The 15579-nt window shown below is 37.2% G+C and overlaps 2 protein-coding genes across 2 annotated transcripts; both read left to right on the top strand.

Moving 5' to 3' along the window:
- Positions 1-1961: 1961 nt before the first annotated feature.
- On the top strand, positions 1962-3692 carry pomca (proopiomelanocortin a). The gene is made up of 3 exons (XM_046856494.1): positions 1962-2466; positions 2685-2825; positions 2979-3692. Exons 2-3 carry the CDS (start codon positions 2688-2690, stop codon positions 3477-3479), a joined length of 639 nt encoding a protein of 212 aa, XP_046712450.1. The 5' UTR covers positions 1962-2466; positions 2685-2687; the 3' UTR covers positions 3480-3692.
- Positions 3693-5384: 1692 nt separating this feature from the next.
- dnajc27 (DnaJ (Hsp40) homolog, subfamily C, member 27) lies at positions 5385-10802 on the top strand. The gene is made up of 7 exons (XM_046856492.1): positions 5385-5746; positions 6653-6735; positions 6969-7038; positions 7914-8078; positions 8197-8319; positions 8645-8805; positions 10475-10802. Exons 1-7 carry the CDS (start codon positions 5660-5662, stop codon positions 10605-10607), a joined length of 822 nt encoding a protein of 273 aa, XP_046712448.1. The 5' UTR covers positions 5385-5659; the 3' UTR covers positions 10608-10802.
- The last annotated feature ends 4777 nt before the right edge of the window (positions 10803-15579 follow it).

Here is a 15579-nt window from a genome sequence, read left to right as displayed (position 1 = left end):
TGCATTAGTTATCATGTGTTTTCTATCTCGACTGTACAATTAAAAGAAAAAATAGGGAAGAAAATGTGCAGCATTTTATTTGGAAACAAAGTCTGTAGGTTTTGCACATTGTATACATGTACTGATGTTTGGTGTAAGATGCTGCAGTAACTGTGGCATCTAAGCAAATCAAATCTTTGGGATTCAGAAAGATCAGACACTTTAGATGGACAGACACAATTATAAAAACTGGGCAGCACTTGGGATGGCAAGTTCGGTGTATAATATCTCTCTCTATATATATAATATATTGCAAATATCAAAACAAGTGCTGTGGTTTAATTTTTACCTCAAAAGAAATAGAGAAAAACTAAGAAAACCTCTTTTTTTTTTTTTGCATTTAGCTTAACGTGTTGCAGTTGTTAGTGTGGTAATGGAGATTTTGCTCAAACCTGGCAACTTTTTCTAATATTGAACTGAAAACTTTAATATAGAAATAAAGGATATATGAGAAGTAAAGAAATAATGGACAATATCAGAACAAATTATACAATACACACACTATATATATATTGCATTTATATTTATACAATAGTATTGGGACACCCGATTTTTCTAGGCATATTTGCCTCTTCTAAAAAACTGTTACCACAAAGCTGGAGCTACACAATTCTATAGAATGTCTTAGAATGCAGTAGCATTGAATTTTCCCTTTACTTAAACTAGGAGAACCCAAACACACAACAACAGTATCAGGGACTAAATGTGGAATGGGGATGTTTAAAAAGCACAAGTCAATGTTACAGTCAGGTATCCACAAATATGTCTGTATTGTTACTGAAATCCAGTCTGAATTGGTTTCATATGTAAACCAGAGGTGGGTGTGAACTTGTGTGAAATGAAACCCTAGCACTATTCTTGTAAGACACTGAAAAAAATAATTGACAGTTCCTCAGAATGAGCAACAACATTTTGATGTCAAAATAATTTATTTCTATTCAGTTAAATATGTAAAATATTACACACATATGGGTTTTAAAAATCTTTTTTTTTTTTTCACGACAGTTAGAATTTTTTTTAGGATTCTAATAACATCCAAAAAGACATAGTGTTATAATTCTTTATATAATTTTTTTTATTATTTTAAAATTTTTATTAAAAGAAAAAAAAATATACAGTATATATATAATTTTTTTATAAAAATTTAAAATAATAAAGAAAATTATATATATATATATATATATATATATATATATATATATATATATATATATATATATTTTATAAAAATTTAAATGAAATAAAATTCGATCTGATTAAATTAAATAAAAATAATAAATAAAAATTAAATACACTTTTTTAAATGACATTCAGTGTGATATATGGCAACAGTCAGATAAATGTATCACTGAGCACTAATAGACAAATAACCTCAGCATCCATGAATGATAATGATTTGGTTGAAACCAAACACATTATTCCAGATGTTCAAAACTGAGCATTCCTCTTATTTCACAAAGTCCAAAGAAATAATAATAATTTTTAAAAAAACATAGACTCTTGACATTTATCTAAATTCTTTCCTTATGGTTTTGCCACTAAAAGCTTTTTCTGTTCGATTGGACCACTTGAGTGATGAAGCACAAATAAAAAGGAGCAATATAAAAGGCCTGCAAGGTCAGAATTCCAATATAATGACGTTCCTGAGACAGAGTATATCCTTCCATGCTTGGGCTTTAACTATAAGCAGCAGTGAGTCATCTAGAAGGTTTAATTATTATTCTAATACAGATTTTATTTATTATCATTTCTGCCTAACGATTTCCAGCCCCTTCTATATCCAGCACCTTCATTCACACTTTACATGATTAGAAATGTCACACGTCTTATATAAAATGTCGTCTGAGTGAACTCGAGTTTAAGGTCACCATTAATTGATTGCATTATGTTGATGTCGTTCCTTCCGAATCCCATAGTAAAATACAACACAGTGAACCGCTTTTTATAAAGAACCTGGAATTAACAGCTTGGTACCACTTGACCAAAAAAATCACCTCTCTAATTAAAAAGAGCTGAATTTCATGCTTTCTGAAGGCGATGTTGTGTAAACTGACCCTTGTGCCCTTAACACAAGGGACAACAGCGTTCAGTGACAAATACCCGTTAATCCACTTCTGTACCGTGTTAATAAGCAGGGACATTTTGCTATTAAAAAAATGTCTGATTATTCCTCGCTACGGTTCGTGATTCGGTTCCTTCTCTGCCCTTGGCAGGCAGATAGGAAGTTTTCGGTAGCCGTGAAAGGTGTGTCTCTTCGGTGGCCTTATAAAAGAAGGGCAGAGAGAGGGTTGAGACATCAGAAACACACACACACACACACACACACTCAGACTCACACTCACAGGTAAGTAGCGGGACATCGAGTAGGAGAACGAGGAGGAAGCGTTTGCAAAACGAGGGAAGTGCAGACACCTTTCTTTACAGCATGTGAGTAGAACATCATACTGTCCTGTTTCAAGGAACCAGAACCAGGAAAAGAAATTTTTTAACAGTTTTTTTGTTTTGTGTCAAAACAGAATAGAAATCATTCTAAATTGATCAATACACTGTATATGACTTCAACTCTTATTGAATAGATTTGCTTTAATTGCCTGTGTATTGAACAGCTTCTGTTTTACTTCTTCATGCTTCCTGTGGTTCATCAGTAAATGGTTAAAGAAATGAGAATGGGGTGTCCTGTATGGATGTTGGTTCTGACTATGCTGTTTGCAAGTGGATCAGAGGTTCGAGCTCAGTGCTGGGAGAATGCTGGATGCCAAGATATAACATCAGACAGAAATATCCTGGTAAGTGGGATCCCTCTAACCTGTTCTTTTCATCCTATAAATGTTCTACCGAACTGAATTCTGAATCTGGAATTTACTACTAATGTTTCAAACATTTCCAATGAATCCCTACAGAGTACATCACTAATTTCTTTACTTCTGCTTCTTTGGCAGGAATGCATCAAGCTGTGCAGATCTGAGCTCACAGCAGAGTCTCCTATCTACCCTGGAGATGGTCACCTCCAGCCCGTCTTCCTCGTTCCCAACGACATCCCTGCTGCCACGCTTTCCACCCCTCCAGAGGACGGCGCCCCCGAGTCCAGTCCTCAACACGAAGACAAGCGCTCGTACTCCATGGAGCACTTCCGCTGGGGTAAACCTGTGGGTCGCAAGCGCCGGCCCATTAAGGTGTACGCCAACGGAGTGGAGGAGGAGTCAGCCGAGGCCCTGCCGGCGGAGATGAAACGCGAGTCAGGGGGCGTCGAGGACAGCACCATCAGCCAAGATAAGAAAGACGGTACCTACAAGATGAATCACTTCCGCTGGGGCGGCCCGCCGGCCAGCAAGCGCTACGGGGGCTTCATGAAGTCTTGGGATGAGCGCAGCCAAAAGCCTCTGCTCACACTGTTCAAGAACATCATCAACAAAGACGGACACCAGAAGAAGGACCACTGAAGAACTCCAAACCTAATAACCATTAACAATTATTAGGTAGAATGATCTTTATTTGCTCTTATTTTTTTTTTTCCTATATTCTTAAACTCCCTCTGTACCACTTAAGATGAAACTGGAAAGACTTTGTTCACTTTGTTCTTGTAGCAGTACATTCACCAAATAATCTACAAGCATTTGCACAGTATTTATGTTGAATAAATATCGATTAGAGGATGATGGTCATAATTATTTTTCACATTTATCATAATGTATGATATTGTAAAATATGAAGATGTCAACTATAAAATTGTATTTCAAGCAGTAAACATCAAGGGGGATTTTTTTAAATGAATGGCAACTGACTAACGCTAATAAAAATGCACACAAGCTAAAGAAAAGAAAGAGAAAGAAATGAGTGAAATCATAAAGTCTTTAGATTAGATGAAATAGATTAGATTTAAGTTTATTGTCATCGTGCAAAGTACATGTACAGTATAAAATGAAATGCCTTTAAAAGTCTTTAGCACTATATCAGTAGATCTTTTTTTCTATATATATTTATAATTATTTATTAGTTTATTTTTTAAACATATCAAATAGAGAAAAAAGGCAATTATTATCATTTTAAAATAAACAGTCAAAAATTGAAAGGAAAACCAATTTAAAAAGAGCATTTTTAAATTCAATGCTTCATTTTTACACTTTCTGTCTATAAAAATATTCACATTGAAAATGTTGACCCTAAATACCATTTAACACCCTTTTTCACTTTTTCTTTTTCTGAGTACTCACTATCCTAATAGAAATGATTTCAGTACATTTAAGGATGCCATTATAAGGCAACATACAGTAAACTCTGTTTTCTCTACACTATACAAATGCCCTCTTGAATAATTATGCACCTGAGCAGGATCTCAAAAATGATCAGTTATCGTACTCTAGTTATTTATTGATATTAAATGTGGATGAGACTCCAGCTAAGTTCATGCATTTTTATATTTACTAGCTAAAAAATTAATGCATCCACCAAAGGAAAAAATTAGTAATAAATAAACATGACTGATTACGTATATACACTAATACATGGCAGTAGTAAGTGTTTATAAGTAATGGTACATTTGCAGTACAATGCTTGTTTGTATGAGACATAAAAATCTGTATAAACCAGAGTCGGACAAACTTTTCCTTATGAAGGACCAAATATCAAGCTGGACTGAGGGTCGTGGAGTGAAATAAATGTTGCATTATACCAAACATAATATTCAAATGAACATTGCTTTGGTTCCTCTCATTTAAGATTTTATAAAAATGTAAGAAATTTGCTAATCTAATGCAGTACTAGTTCTGCTCTGCTCATATACAGTATAGCATCTTCTTCTTCTTCTTCTTCTTCTTCTTCTTCTTCTTCTTCTTCGGCTTCTCCCATTAGGGGCTGCCACAGCGGATCATCCTTCTCCGTACCGCCTCTGTCCTCTACATCTGCCTCTCTCAACCCAACTACCTGCATGTCTTCCCTCACCACATCCATAAACCTCCTCCTTGGTCTTCCTCTTTTCCTCCTTCCTGGTGGCTCCATCCTCAGCATTCTCCTACCGATATACCCCATGTCCCTTCTCTGAACATGTCCAAACCATCTCAATCTCGCCTCCCTCACCTTGTCTCCAAAACGTCCTACCTGCTCATATATAGCATGGTGCATGGTGGGCCAAATTAAAGGTCACCACGGATCAACTTAATTCACAGACCCTACATCGTAATAGCTGTGAATCGTATCGCATCGGTAGCTGCTTGATATGTATCTTTAAATTATCGTATCGTCGATAATACATCGAGATTCGACATCAAATATACACATACATGGGTAAAGTGTAAAGGGAGTTCCAGCAGGGGGCGGTAATATGCCGTGTTCCGCACACTCATCACCAAGACGACGATGAAGAAGAAGTAGTGTTTATATCAATTGAGCTGTCACTAAGACGATCAACTAGAGGAGGATTTGAGCGTTATTTCTTGTATATTTTAGTTAAAATGTGGTCATAATGAGCTCTGAATGAACGTCTTCAGCTAGAAAGCTCGCATTTGCCCTGTACACATTTGATATGCGCTGTATATAGATGCTCAGTGGCAGACCCTGAGATCAGACCCTGAGACCAGACCCTGTACTGTCTAGAGTTCATCATAACATCTGACCGGGGCGAAAAATGGATACGAATGTACAGAAAAGAAGGGAGAATAAAAAGTCTTTGCGGATTAAAGTGATCAGCCTCGGGAATGCCGAGGTTGGGAAGGTGGGTAGAAAACCATAGTCCATATATAACCCATTTAAATCTTATATATCTCTATATATAGCTGGCTTTGTCATTATTATTGTCTTTGCAGCTCAGGGGTTTAATATATTCACTGATATAATGTGTGTGAATAATCAATAGATGAATTATGCACTTTGGATGAGGAGTAACACTCTGCAGGGTATGCTGTTAAAGGAGAAACATCAACATCTCTGATCTGACACCAAACCTGTTCTGAATAATTTTCCTAAAGATCCTGTAATGTTTTATATATTTCTCGTACCATGATGGCGATTTGGACTGTTTTCTTCAGCAATCCATCAGATATTGTGATTCGTGGCGAGAGTAGAGAGAAGATTGAGGATTTGGATTTGAGAGTGTGTTTGGAGAGGTGTAGAAAAGAGCGCATGGTGGAGAAGAGCGGCAGGAGGGATTTGTGATAGAAGGGTATCTGCAAGAGGGAAAAGTTTCTAGTGGTGAGACCTGTTATGTTGTTTGGTTTCGAGACATGAGGTGGCTGAGTTGAAGATGCTGCAAGTGATGAGGATGGATAGGATTAGAAACGGGTTTATTAGAGGGATCGAGCAGGTGGGACGTTTTTTTGGAGACACGGTTTGTTGGAGATGGATCCTGCAGGCAGGAGGAAAAAAAGGAAGGGCAAGGAGGTTGTTTATGGATGTGTTGTGAGAGAATTATATTAAATGATTGCTGCATATAATAAAAATATCTACAAAAGCATTGACACTAAGGCTGGGCCATGCAGATGCTCTGAACCCTGAAAAAGGCTTTTTTATCTTTTCTTCTAAATATTACATCAGTGACATGAATCTTTATCCAATCAGACTCTTTGATCCTGAGATCATTTTTCAGAGGTCTTTGACTGTCCTTTTTTCTTCTATCTTTCAGAGTTGCATCATTAAACGATACTGCGAGAAACGATTTGTACCCAAATATCTGGCAACCATTGGGATCGATTATGGAGTGACGAAGTAAGTGCGCTGGTTTAGGACGAGTCTTTGTTGTTTAGTTTTGTGCAACTGATTCTGTATGATGGTAATTTTTTTTGTCTGTCTGTGGAAGACCAAGCACATCTTACAGTTTAATCACTAAATCATTTCACTAAAGCCGAGAGCATGGAGTTTTACTCTGAAACATAAAGCGAGAACAGGAGCATTCATACAGCAACCGCTTCTTTCTTTTTCTTCTCTTTCTTTCCCTCAAGGGTTCAAGTGCGGGACAGGGAAATCAAAGTCAACATTTTTGACATGGCAGGACATCCGTTCTTTTACGAGGTAATAATGTTCTATTATCTATCTATCTATCTATCTGTCTGTCTGTCTGTCTGTCTGTCTGTCTGTCTGTCTGTCTAGCTATCCTTTTTTTTCTCCTTTTTGTCTGTTTTGTATTTCTATCTATCTGACCATCTTTCTTTCTTTCTTTCTTTCTTTCTTTCTTTCTTTCTTTCTTTCTTTCTTTCTTCCTTTCTGCCTCTGTTTCTGTCAGTCATTCTTTACTTTCTTTCTTTCTTTCTGTCTGCCTTTCAATTTATCTTCTTTCTTTCTTTCTTTCTTTCTTTCTTTCTTTCTTTTCTTCTCTTTCTTTCTTTCTTTCTGTCTATCTGCCTTTTTAATTTATCTTCTTTCTTTCTTTCTTTCTTTCTTTCTTTCTTTCTTTCTTTCTTTCTTTCTTTCTTTCATTATTTCATTCTTTCTGTCTATCTGCCTTTCAATTTATCTTCTTTCTTTCTTTCTTTCTTTCTTTCTTTCTTTCTTTCTTTCTTTCTTTCTGCCTCTTTTCTGTCAGTCATTCTTTACTTTCTTTCTTTTCCTCATTGTTTCTTTCTTTCTTTCTTTCTTTCTTTCTTTCTTTCTTTCTTTCTTTCTTTCTTTCTTTCTGCCTCTGTTTTTCTTTCAGTCTTTCTTTCTTTCTTTCTTTCTTTCTTTCTTTCTTTCTTTCTTTCTTTCTTTCTGCCTCTATGTTTTTCTTTCAGTCTTTCTTTCTTTTCTTTCTTTCTTTTCTTCTCTTTCTTTCTTTCTTTCTTTCTTTCTTTCTTTCTTTCTTCCTTCCTTTCTTCCTTTCTCTTTCTAAACTGACTTAGTTGTCATTGTCATGATGAGAATGACCTCTGTATCTGATTGGTGAAGGTGAAATAATTCCGCTTCTCCAGGTCCGCAACGAGTTCTATAAGGACTCTCAGGGGGTGATTCTGGTGTATGACGTAGGCCTGAGAGAGAGCTTTGACGCCCTGGACAGCTGGCTTACAGAGATGAAGCAGGAGATGGGCTCACAAGCCAACATGGAGAGCATTATTTTTGTCGTGTGTGCAAACAAGGTAAGCTTTTGCTCATTCACTGTGCTCATGTTTATGCGTATAAACGGTTGCTACAGTGAGTGGTGTCTAAGCATTCAGTCCAGCTTTCTTTAAGGTAGAGCTGTGACTTGTATCGCAGGTGGACTTGACCAAAAGGCGAGTGGTGGATGAGAGTGAAGGTCGGTTGTGGGCAGAGAGCCGGGGGTTTCAGTATTTTGAGACGTCTGCTCAGAGTGGTGAAGGCATCAGCGAGATGTTTCAGGTTTGTATTGTGATATTTGTAAGGGAACCCTGACTCGAGTGTCCTGCACAGAACCCTGACCTTAAACTCCTGAACCACCAAGCCAGAATCTAGTGGAAAACATGCCCAGGAAAGTTGAAGTTATTAGATGATTGTTTGTTTACAAACTTTTGGCCATAAAGCATATTTTGGAAGCATGAGAATGAAGTTAAGTCTAAAGGATTTGTTTGTGTCCCTATGATTATTTGTATTAGACAAAATGAACAGGATGTTTATTGGTACCTTTATTGTGCGTACAAAAAAGACTACATAAAGACTTGTTGTACTTGATGTTGTACTTGGTCAGGCGTTTTTTTCCTCGATCACTGACATGTGCGAAAACGGAGGGAAGAGACCAAACCCAGAGGTCAGTATCGGCTTCACCAAAGAACAAGCTGACACTATACGCCGCATCCGCAGCAGTAAAGACAGTTGGGACATGCTGGGAGTAAAACCCGGGGCAACAAGGTAAGTCCTGTCTATATATAACATGGATTTTAGAGATTTCTACATAGCGTTGTGTAATTCCCCTGTTTTAGAATACTGCTGTCTTCTGCATTCTTTATACTTTCACTGTATTTTGGGAAAATGGACTGTACCACTGTGTGCTGTTATGTAATAGTAAGGCTAAAGATTTTTTAAATATGTTTTTCTGTACGATATAAAGACATGCTCTACGAGATAGAAAGAGGACACTAGTGCTGGGTTTTTATGTGAGATTTGTCCAAATCCATGTAGTTGCTACATCAGTTTTAAAACACAGATGCTCCATTGGTTCTTCCATCATCTAACATGATCCTATACCATTGCACAATTGATCCATGCATCCTCTACCTGATCACTCTGTCCTTCATCCTCTGTCACTGCTCCCTCCTTTTTCTACTATTGGTCCACTGATCCTGGGTTCCTCTATTACAACATCATGGTCCTTCCGTCTTCTACCACAACTCCACTGATCCATCCATCTCTACCACTGATCCCACCATCTTCCACCACTGCATCACTGATCCCACCATCCTCTACCACTGTATCACTGCTTCTATCCACCATCACTACACCATGTTTGCTTCATCCCTTACCACTACTTTAGTGATCCCTTCATCCTCTAACTCAGGGGTTTTCAACCGGTGGTCCGCGGCCCCCTGGTGGTCCGCGGCGGCATTGCATGTTGTCCGTGACAGCCTACATAATTTCACTATTAAAATAACTTTTTTTCCATAATTTATTTTTCCAAACATTTCCAGAATATTTGCACATTAGTGGGAAAACTGAATTTAATGAAAATATCTAAAATATTCAAACCGACACAGGATAGGCTAGCTTTGCACCTATCAGGCCTATGCTTTGCTAACGTTGTGTTTTGTGTCATATACTGTACGTACACATTCATCTTGCGCGCGAAATAGACCAGCATCTCGGAGTTAAGAAAACACATTATTCAGGTTTTATTGAATAGACGCTTAATAGTTTTGGTGAATTGAAATTTGGAGTGGAGCTGTTAGCTAACGTTTCTAACTAAGGTGAAGTTTGCTAGTCAGCACCAGCATGGATCGCTTTTTACAATAGTGGGCCGCGGATTACTTGTTAGTCAGAATGGTGGTCCCTGGCACAGAACCAGTTGAAAACCCCTGCTCTAACTGATCCCTCCAGTCTCCATCCTCTACCACTACTCCACTCCATTACTAGTGATCCCTCCATTCTGTAAAACTGCTCCACTGATCCTTCCATCGTCTATTACAACACAAAAGTTTCCTCCATCCTCTACCACTGCTCCATGCTCCTTCAATCTTCTACCACTACACCACTAATCCACCATCCTTTACCACTCAATCACTGATCCGTCCATCTTCTATTACAAGACCATTCTTACTTCATCCTCTACCACTGCACCATTGATTTCTCCATTTTTTTGGGTACATTCTTCCAGCCAATCAAAATCGAGTGCTCAGACACACCATGGTATAAGTACCTGAAGATTTAATAGGAAAGACTTGGGATTTAGAATATTCTTTTAGACTATATAAGTGTAGATCAGGCGTCCACAAACTTTGTAACTAGAGGCCATGACCAATTAGATGCCCCCCCCCAAAATAAATGCAGGGTTTTTGGGTCTCACCATGTCGTGTTCTGGTTACAGAGAGGAAGTAAACAAGGCTTACAGAAAACTTGCTGTGCTACTCCACCCGGATAAGTGTGTGGCACCGGGCAGCGAGGACGCTTTCAAAGCAGTGGTCAACGCACGAACGTCCCTGCTGAAAAACATCAAGTAAAATCCACACTGACGTGAGCAAACCAGTGTAAAGTAAGAGTTTACAGGAAAAGAACGGCACTACAATCGGCATGTGATGATAATGATGTCATAGAAACTCCTCTGTTTTACCCTCTGAGTGTCTTTACTGTAGTCTTTTTTTTTTTTTGCTTATTTAACATCGTTTTCAGTGTATAATAAAGTGTATGATCTTCTACCTATATTTAATTTATTTAACATCTGAATGTTTCAGGTTCCTTCAATGGTCTCATTTACTATTTCACCATCTGATAATAGATTATTGAACGTTTGTTCCAAAAATGCTATATTATTATATATAAGTATATTATAGAAGTATATTTCAAGAAAAACTCGTTGATTATGGGTTGTGTGTGTTTAAAAATCCTCGTACGATTTATTTTTTCCCACTCACGGGTCAGATACCATCTACCTTACTACAGGTGCCAAGAATGATTTATTGTAATGTTTACATATGAAATTGATTAAATGTTTATTAAAAAAAGAGAGAGAGAGAGAGAGAGAGAGAGAGAGAGAGAGCATATTGGATTGTGTCTTTGCCTATATAATACAATATAAGTCATACATATATATATATACGACACTAAGAATGTGCATGGTGAAGGTTTTTTCAATAAAAGCTACGATTGCAAAAGCGAATTATACGCATGTGGCATCACAGTGAACAGGATTTCTGCCAAGTAGGACATGTTTAGGAAGATTCCTTTTCAATTTCTTTCTACATTGGTGAATAAGCTTTTAAATATGGAAGTCCTAAGAGGCCATGCATTATAAACTTCAATTTCACGAACTCATTTTCTCCTGATCTTGACGAAATAGGTTTTTGTGATCAAGAGAAAAGATAAAAGGAAGATTTTACAGTATTTAAATGATTTTCAATCCAAAACAGTCAGTTTGTTTGTGTAGCTTCATAGTGGTATTTGCTGGTTGAAATTTGTTGAAACATACTGAAATTGAGCATATTTATAGTTTAAAGCCAGGGATAATCCACGGCAATTTGAGCATTAGAGCATATCCAAGATTTATTTGAATGAGCCGTTGTTGGATAGAAAGATGAACAATGGAGACGTTGGTGTTAACTCCTGGTGCCATTTTTCATATTTCTCATTTCGAAGGTTCATCTTGTGCCTCGACCCATTTATCAAAATTCTATTCATTTTTATTTGTATAGCTCTTTTAACAATGGACATTGTCTCAAAGCAGCTTTACATGGATAAAGCGGTTATAAAAGAATGCATAAGATTGTTTCTTATAGTTTTACGTTTGTCTCTAATGAACAAGCCAATGGCGTCTGTGGGAAGGAAAAACTCCCTGAGATTGTATGAGGAAGAGACCTTATGAGGAACCAGACTCAAAAGGGGCTCTGTCCTCATCTGGGTAGCACCGAATGTCAATTTATTACAGTTCCATCATTGTTAACGTGTGCAGTGATTAAATGCAACCGGTGAATCCTCCCTTCAGCTCAGTAGACTTATTAGGGAATGTTTTCCATATCTGTCACAATCTGTATGGAACTGGAACTCTATGTTACCATGGTTACAACTGTGTATAAGCAGTACATTAATTTTGAACGCTGATCAAACCACCTCAATGTTCTAAAATCAGACCTGAACATCCAGCCAATCACGATACAGTATTCACACTAACCATGGTGTAAAGTTGTGTGAAGGTGCCTTCTAGCTTTGGAGGTGGGAAGTGCAGTGGTAATTGGATAATTTTTAAAAAATTGATCCGGAAACATGTTCTGCTTGAGGAAAGCATGTTCATCATACATTAAAGGTTGGTGTAACAGTTGCCACTGTTCTCAACTTGCATGAGACTTCAGTGCTTGTATTTTGTACAAATTGTTGAGTGCCAGTTTGAATAATGTACCGTCTTGTTTTGTCTGTTGTTTTTGTTTATGATGTGTTGTCCAGATAAAACCTTTCTGCTAGCAAAAGTTTCATTAGCTTTATTACCATGTGACTTTCTGTGTGAAATGTAACGTATATTAATTTATTTTCTGTTCCACAGGAATAGACTTTTAATTCATTATTATGTACACATCGTAAGCAGGTGTGAGATTACATTTTATTCCCTGCTTTATTGGGATGGATTAGAATCCATAAAGACAAAAGTTTATGGACACCTGCCCATGTGCCCATTTAGTCCCCATTTGCTGGTATAATAACCCCCACTCTTCTGGGAAGATGTTCCACAAAATAGTTTTTGGAGTGTGCTTTGGGAGATTTGTGATCATCAGTAGGTGAGGAGCAGTCAGCGTTCCATTTCATCTCAAAGGTGTTCAAATTGTATCTCAGGCCACTCGAGATCTTCCACTCTGACCAAATGTAGAGCATATATTCATGAGAAATTTCATGCTAAAGACATTCTATACAATTTTGAACCTCCAAATTTGTAACAACAGAAGAACCACATATGCTGGAAAAGGAAGTTGCGTGATTTCCTTAATCTCTGTAGTATAGCTAAGCTACAGCGTTGCTCTTTTCTTGGCAGGTTTCCATTTTTCTGCAAATCTATGGAATGCAGTTTCATGCAACGACATATCTCTAATTTAATCCATGTACAGCTTGGTACAATGATTTATTTTTTCTAGAGCAGACATCAAACCTGTGGTTTTCTTTCCAACGTGTTACTGATATGAACCCTGAATATTCATCACTGTTAACAAATATTTAGAATTGTTGTTTTAGTTATAAAAGGAGGTGTGAACTCTGTAAATGAGAAAAGACAGGAAATGCTTGGTAATCCTTGGTAATGTTAGCAATAACTAAACACCGCTGACCAGTGCAGATTAAAGTATCTGTTCTTTCTTTACATGGACGAGAAGCAGGTTTATGGAGGGGAGAAACATTCTAGAAACAAAACCTAATGCATTTAAACAAATCTCTATGCCATTCTATTAAAGTTACTGTTATGTGTCATTTTGTAATTTCAGGTAACCATCCATTTGTGGAAATTAATTGTGAATAGTATGAATGAGGAGTGTGTGTGATCATCTTGATGGTCACCTTGAAAGAGATCATTAACCAGCAGAAGAAAACCTGTAGTCATCCGAATGACATAGACACACAAAATCCTTGTAAAACATACCTATACTGACATTATCAAATCTGCAAAACAAAAACAACACCAGGTAGAACAAGCAGTGTTATTCGGCTGCCCCGGATCTGCTCGTTTTAGAAATGTGAACCGACAGCTTCCGAGAAATACAACAGCTGCTTGGTGACCGAAATCTTTGTCAGCCTGGATACCAAACCGAGCTCTGACCTCCTCAACCCTATTAAACACCTTTGAGATGAATTGGAACAGTGACTTTACTAATACCCTTTAACAAATCTCCACAGCTGCACTCCAAAATCTAGTGGAACATCTTCTCAGAAGAATCAAGGTTACTATAACAACATATGAAGACTAAAAGTGGAATCGGATCTTTAGAAAGCACACACCTTATATACACAGTGTATTTTTTGTAGGTTGTGTATTGCATGGTTACATAAAGTTACACACAGTTTCAGCCTTAAATAACCTTTTTTTGTAGTCACACTATAGACTTTTAATATATGAATAAGATGCTGAAAAATATTTAGACTGACTTACCAGGACCTACACTTCATTAGGATAAAGGTTATAAAGAATTAATGTATTCTTATACTTGTATATGTTATACTATATGATGTGTTAATTTTTGTATGTTACATGTCCCAAGTAGACAAGTCCTTTTGGATCCACTCTTTATCTCTTTACATCTAACAGATTGATATGTGGACCTGAAATATCGGCACTGTCACCTGCTGGAGTCTGGAGAAATCCCAAGTTTAGCAGATATTATTCTGTATTAGTAAGGATGACATGAGAGTAAATATTGTGATTAGTGCTGTGAAACCATTATTTAGTTAGACTATATTAATTTATGGGTAGTGTTCCAGGTCTCACAAACTTTTGTGGCATAGAAAACATCATTTCAGAGAACAACAAGCAGAAGAGACTTGCTTGAGCCAAGAAATACAAGGAATTGACATTAGATCAGTGGGAAAACTGTCATTTGGTTTAATGAGTCCAAATTTAAGATATTTGGTTTCTACTGTGTCTTTGTTAGACGTACAGAGGGTAGACAGATGATTCCTGGATGTGTGGTTCCCACTGTGAAGCATGGTGGTGGAGGTGTGATGGTGTCGGGGGTTTTGCCGGTGACACTCTTGGTGTCAAAATTGTAGGCACAATTAATCAGCATGGCTACCACAGCATTTTGCTGCGATCATTTTTTTTCGGTGAGGACAATAACCTCCAAACATACTTTTAGGTATTTGTCCAAGAAGAAGACTAATAAAGTGCTGCATTATAAGACCTAGCCTCCTCAATCACCCAGTTGAGATGGTTTGGAATGAGTTGGACTGGAGAGTGAAGGAAAAGTAGCCAACAAGCACTCAACACCTCTTGAAACTCCTTAAAGATTGTTGGAAAACCCTTTCAGGTGACTATGAGAGAAGATCAACAGTGTATAAAGGTTTCATCAAAGCAAAAGGTGTCTTCTTTAAAAAATGGGAAATATCAAACATATTTAACACGTTTTTATTGACGTGTTGCACCAAAATCTGACATGGTGCACATAGCCGGCAATTAAAATTGTCCGTTTGAAAACATAGCAAAAGTTTTGTTTGGTCTCCTGATGACACTATAATTACTTTAAAACATTTACAAGAATAGTTTATGCTTTATGTTAAGTTTGATTTTAACGAATATTATACATAGGCATGGAGCATCCATATCTGTCCATGGCAATGTTAATTAAAGTATTAACAACTTGAAAAGTATTAATTAAAGGTACATTTAGAACAGATCAAAATGTGCTATTTAGCTGCGATTAATCATTAGTTAACTCGTGACAAATCATGCGATTAATCGCGATAAAATATTTTACCCGATAATATAATATAAGGAGAAGGAGAGGAGGA

This window comes from Silurus meridionalis, chromosome 8 (genome assembly GCF_014805685.1).
Source record: "Silurus meridionalis isolate SWU-2019-XX chromosome 8, ASM1480568v1, whole genome shotgun sequence".
In the NCBI taxonomy this organism is placed as follows: Eukaryota; Metazoa; Chordata; class Actinopteri; order Siluriformes; family Siluridae; genus Silurus; species Silurus meridionalis.
The sequence above is the reverse complement of the archived record's forward strand: the minus strand, read 5'-3'. Positions and strand labels throughout refer to the sequence as shown.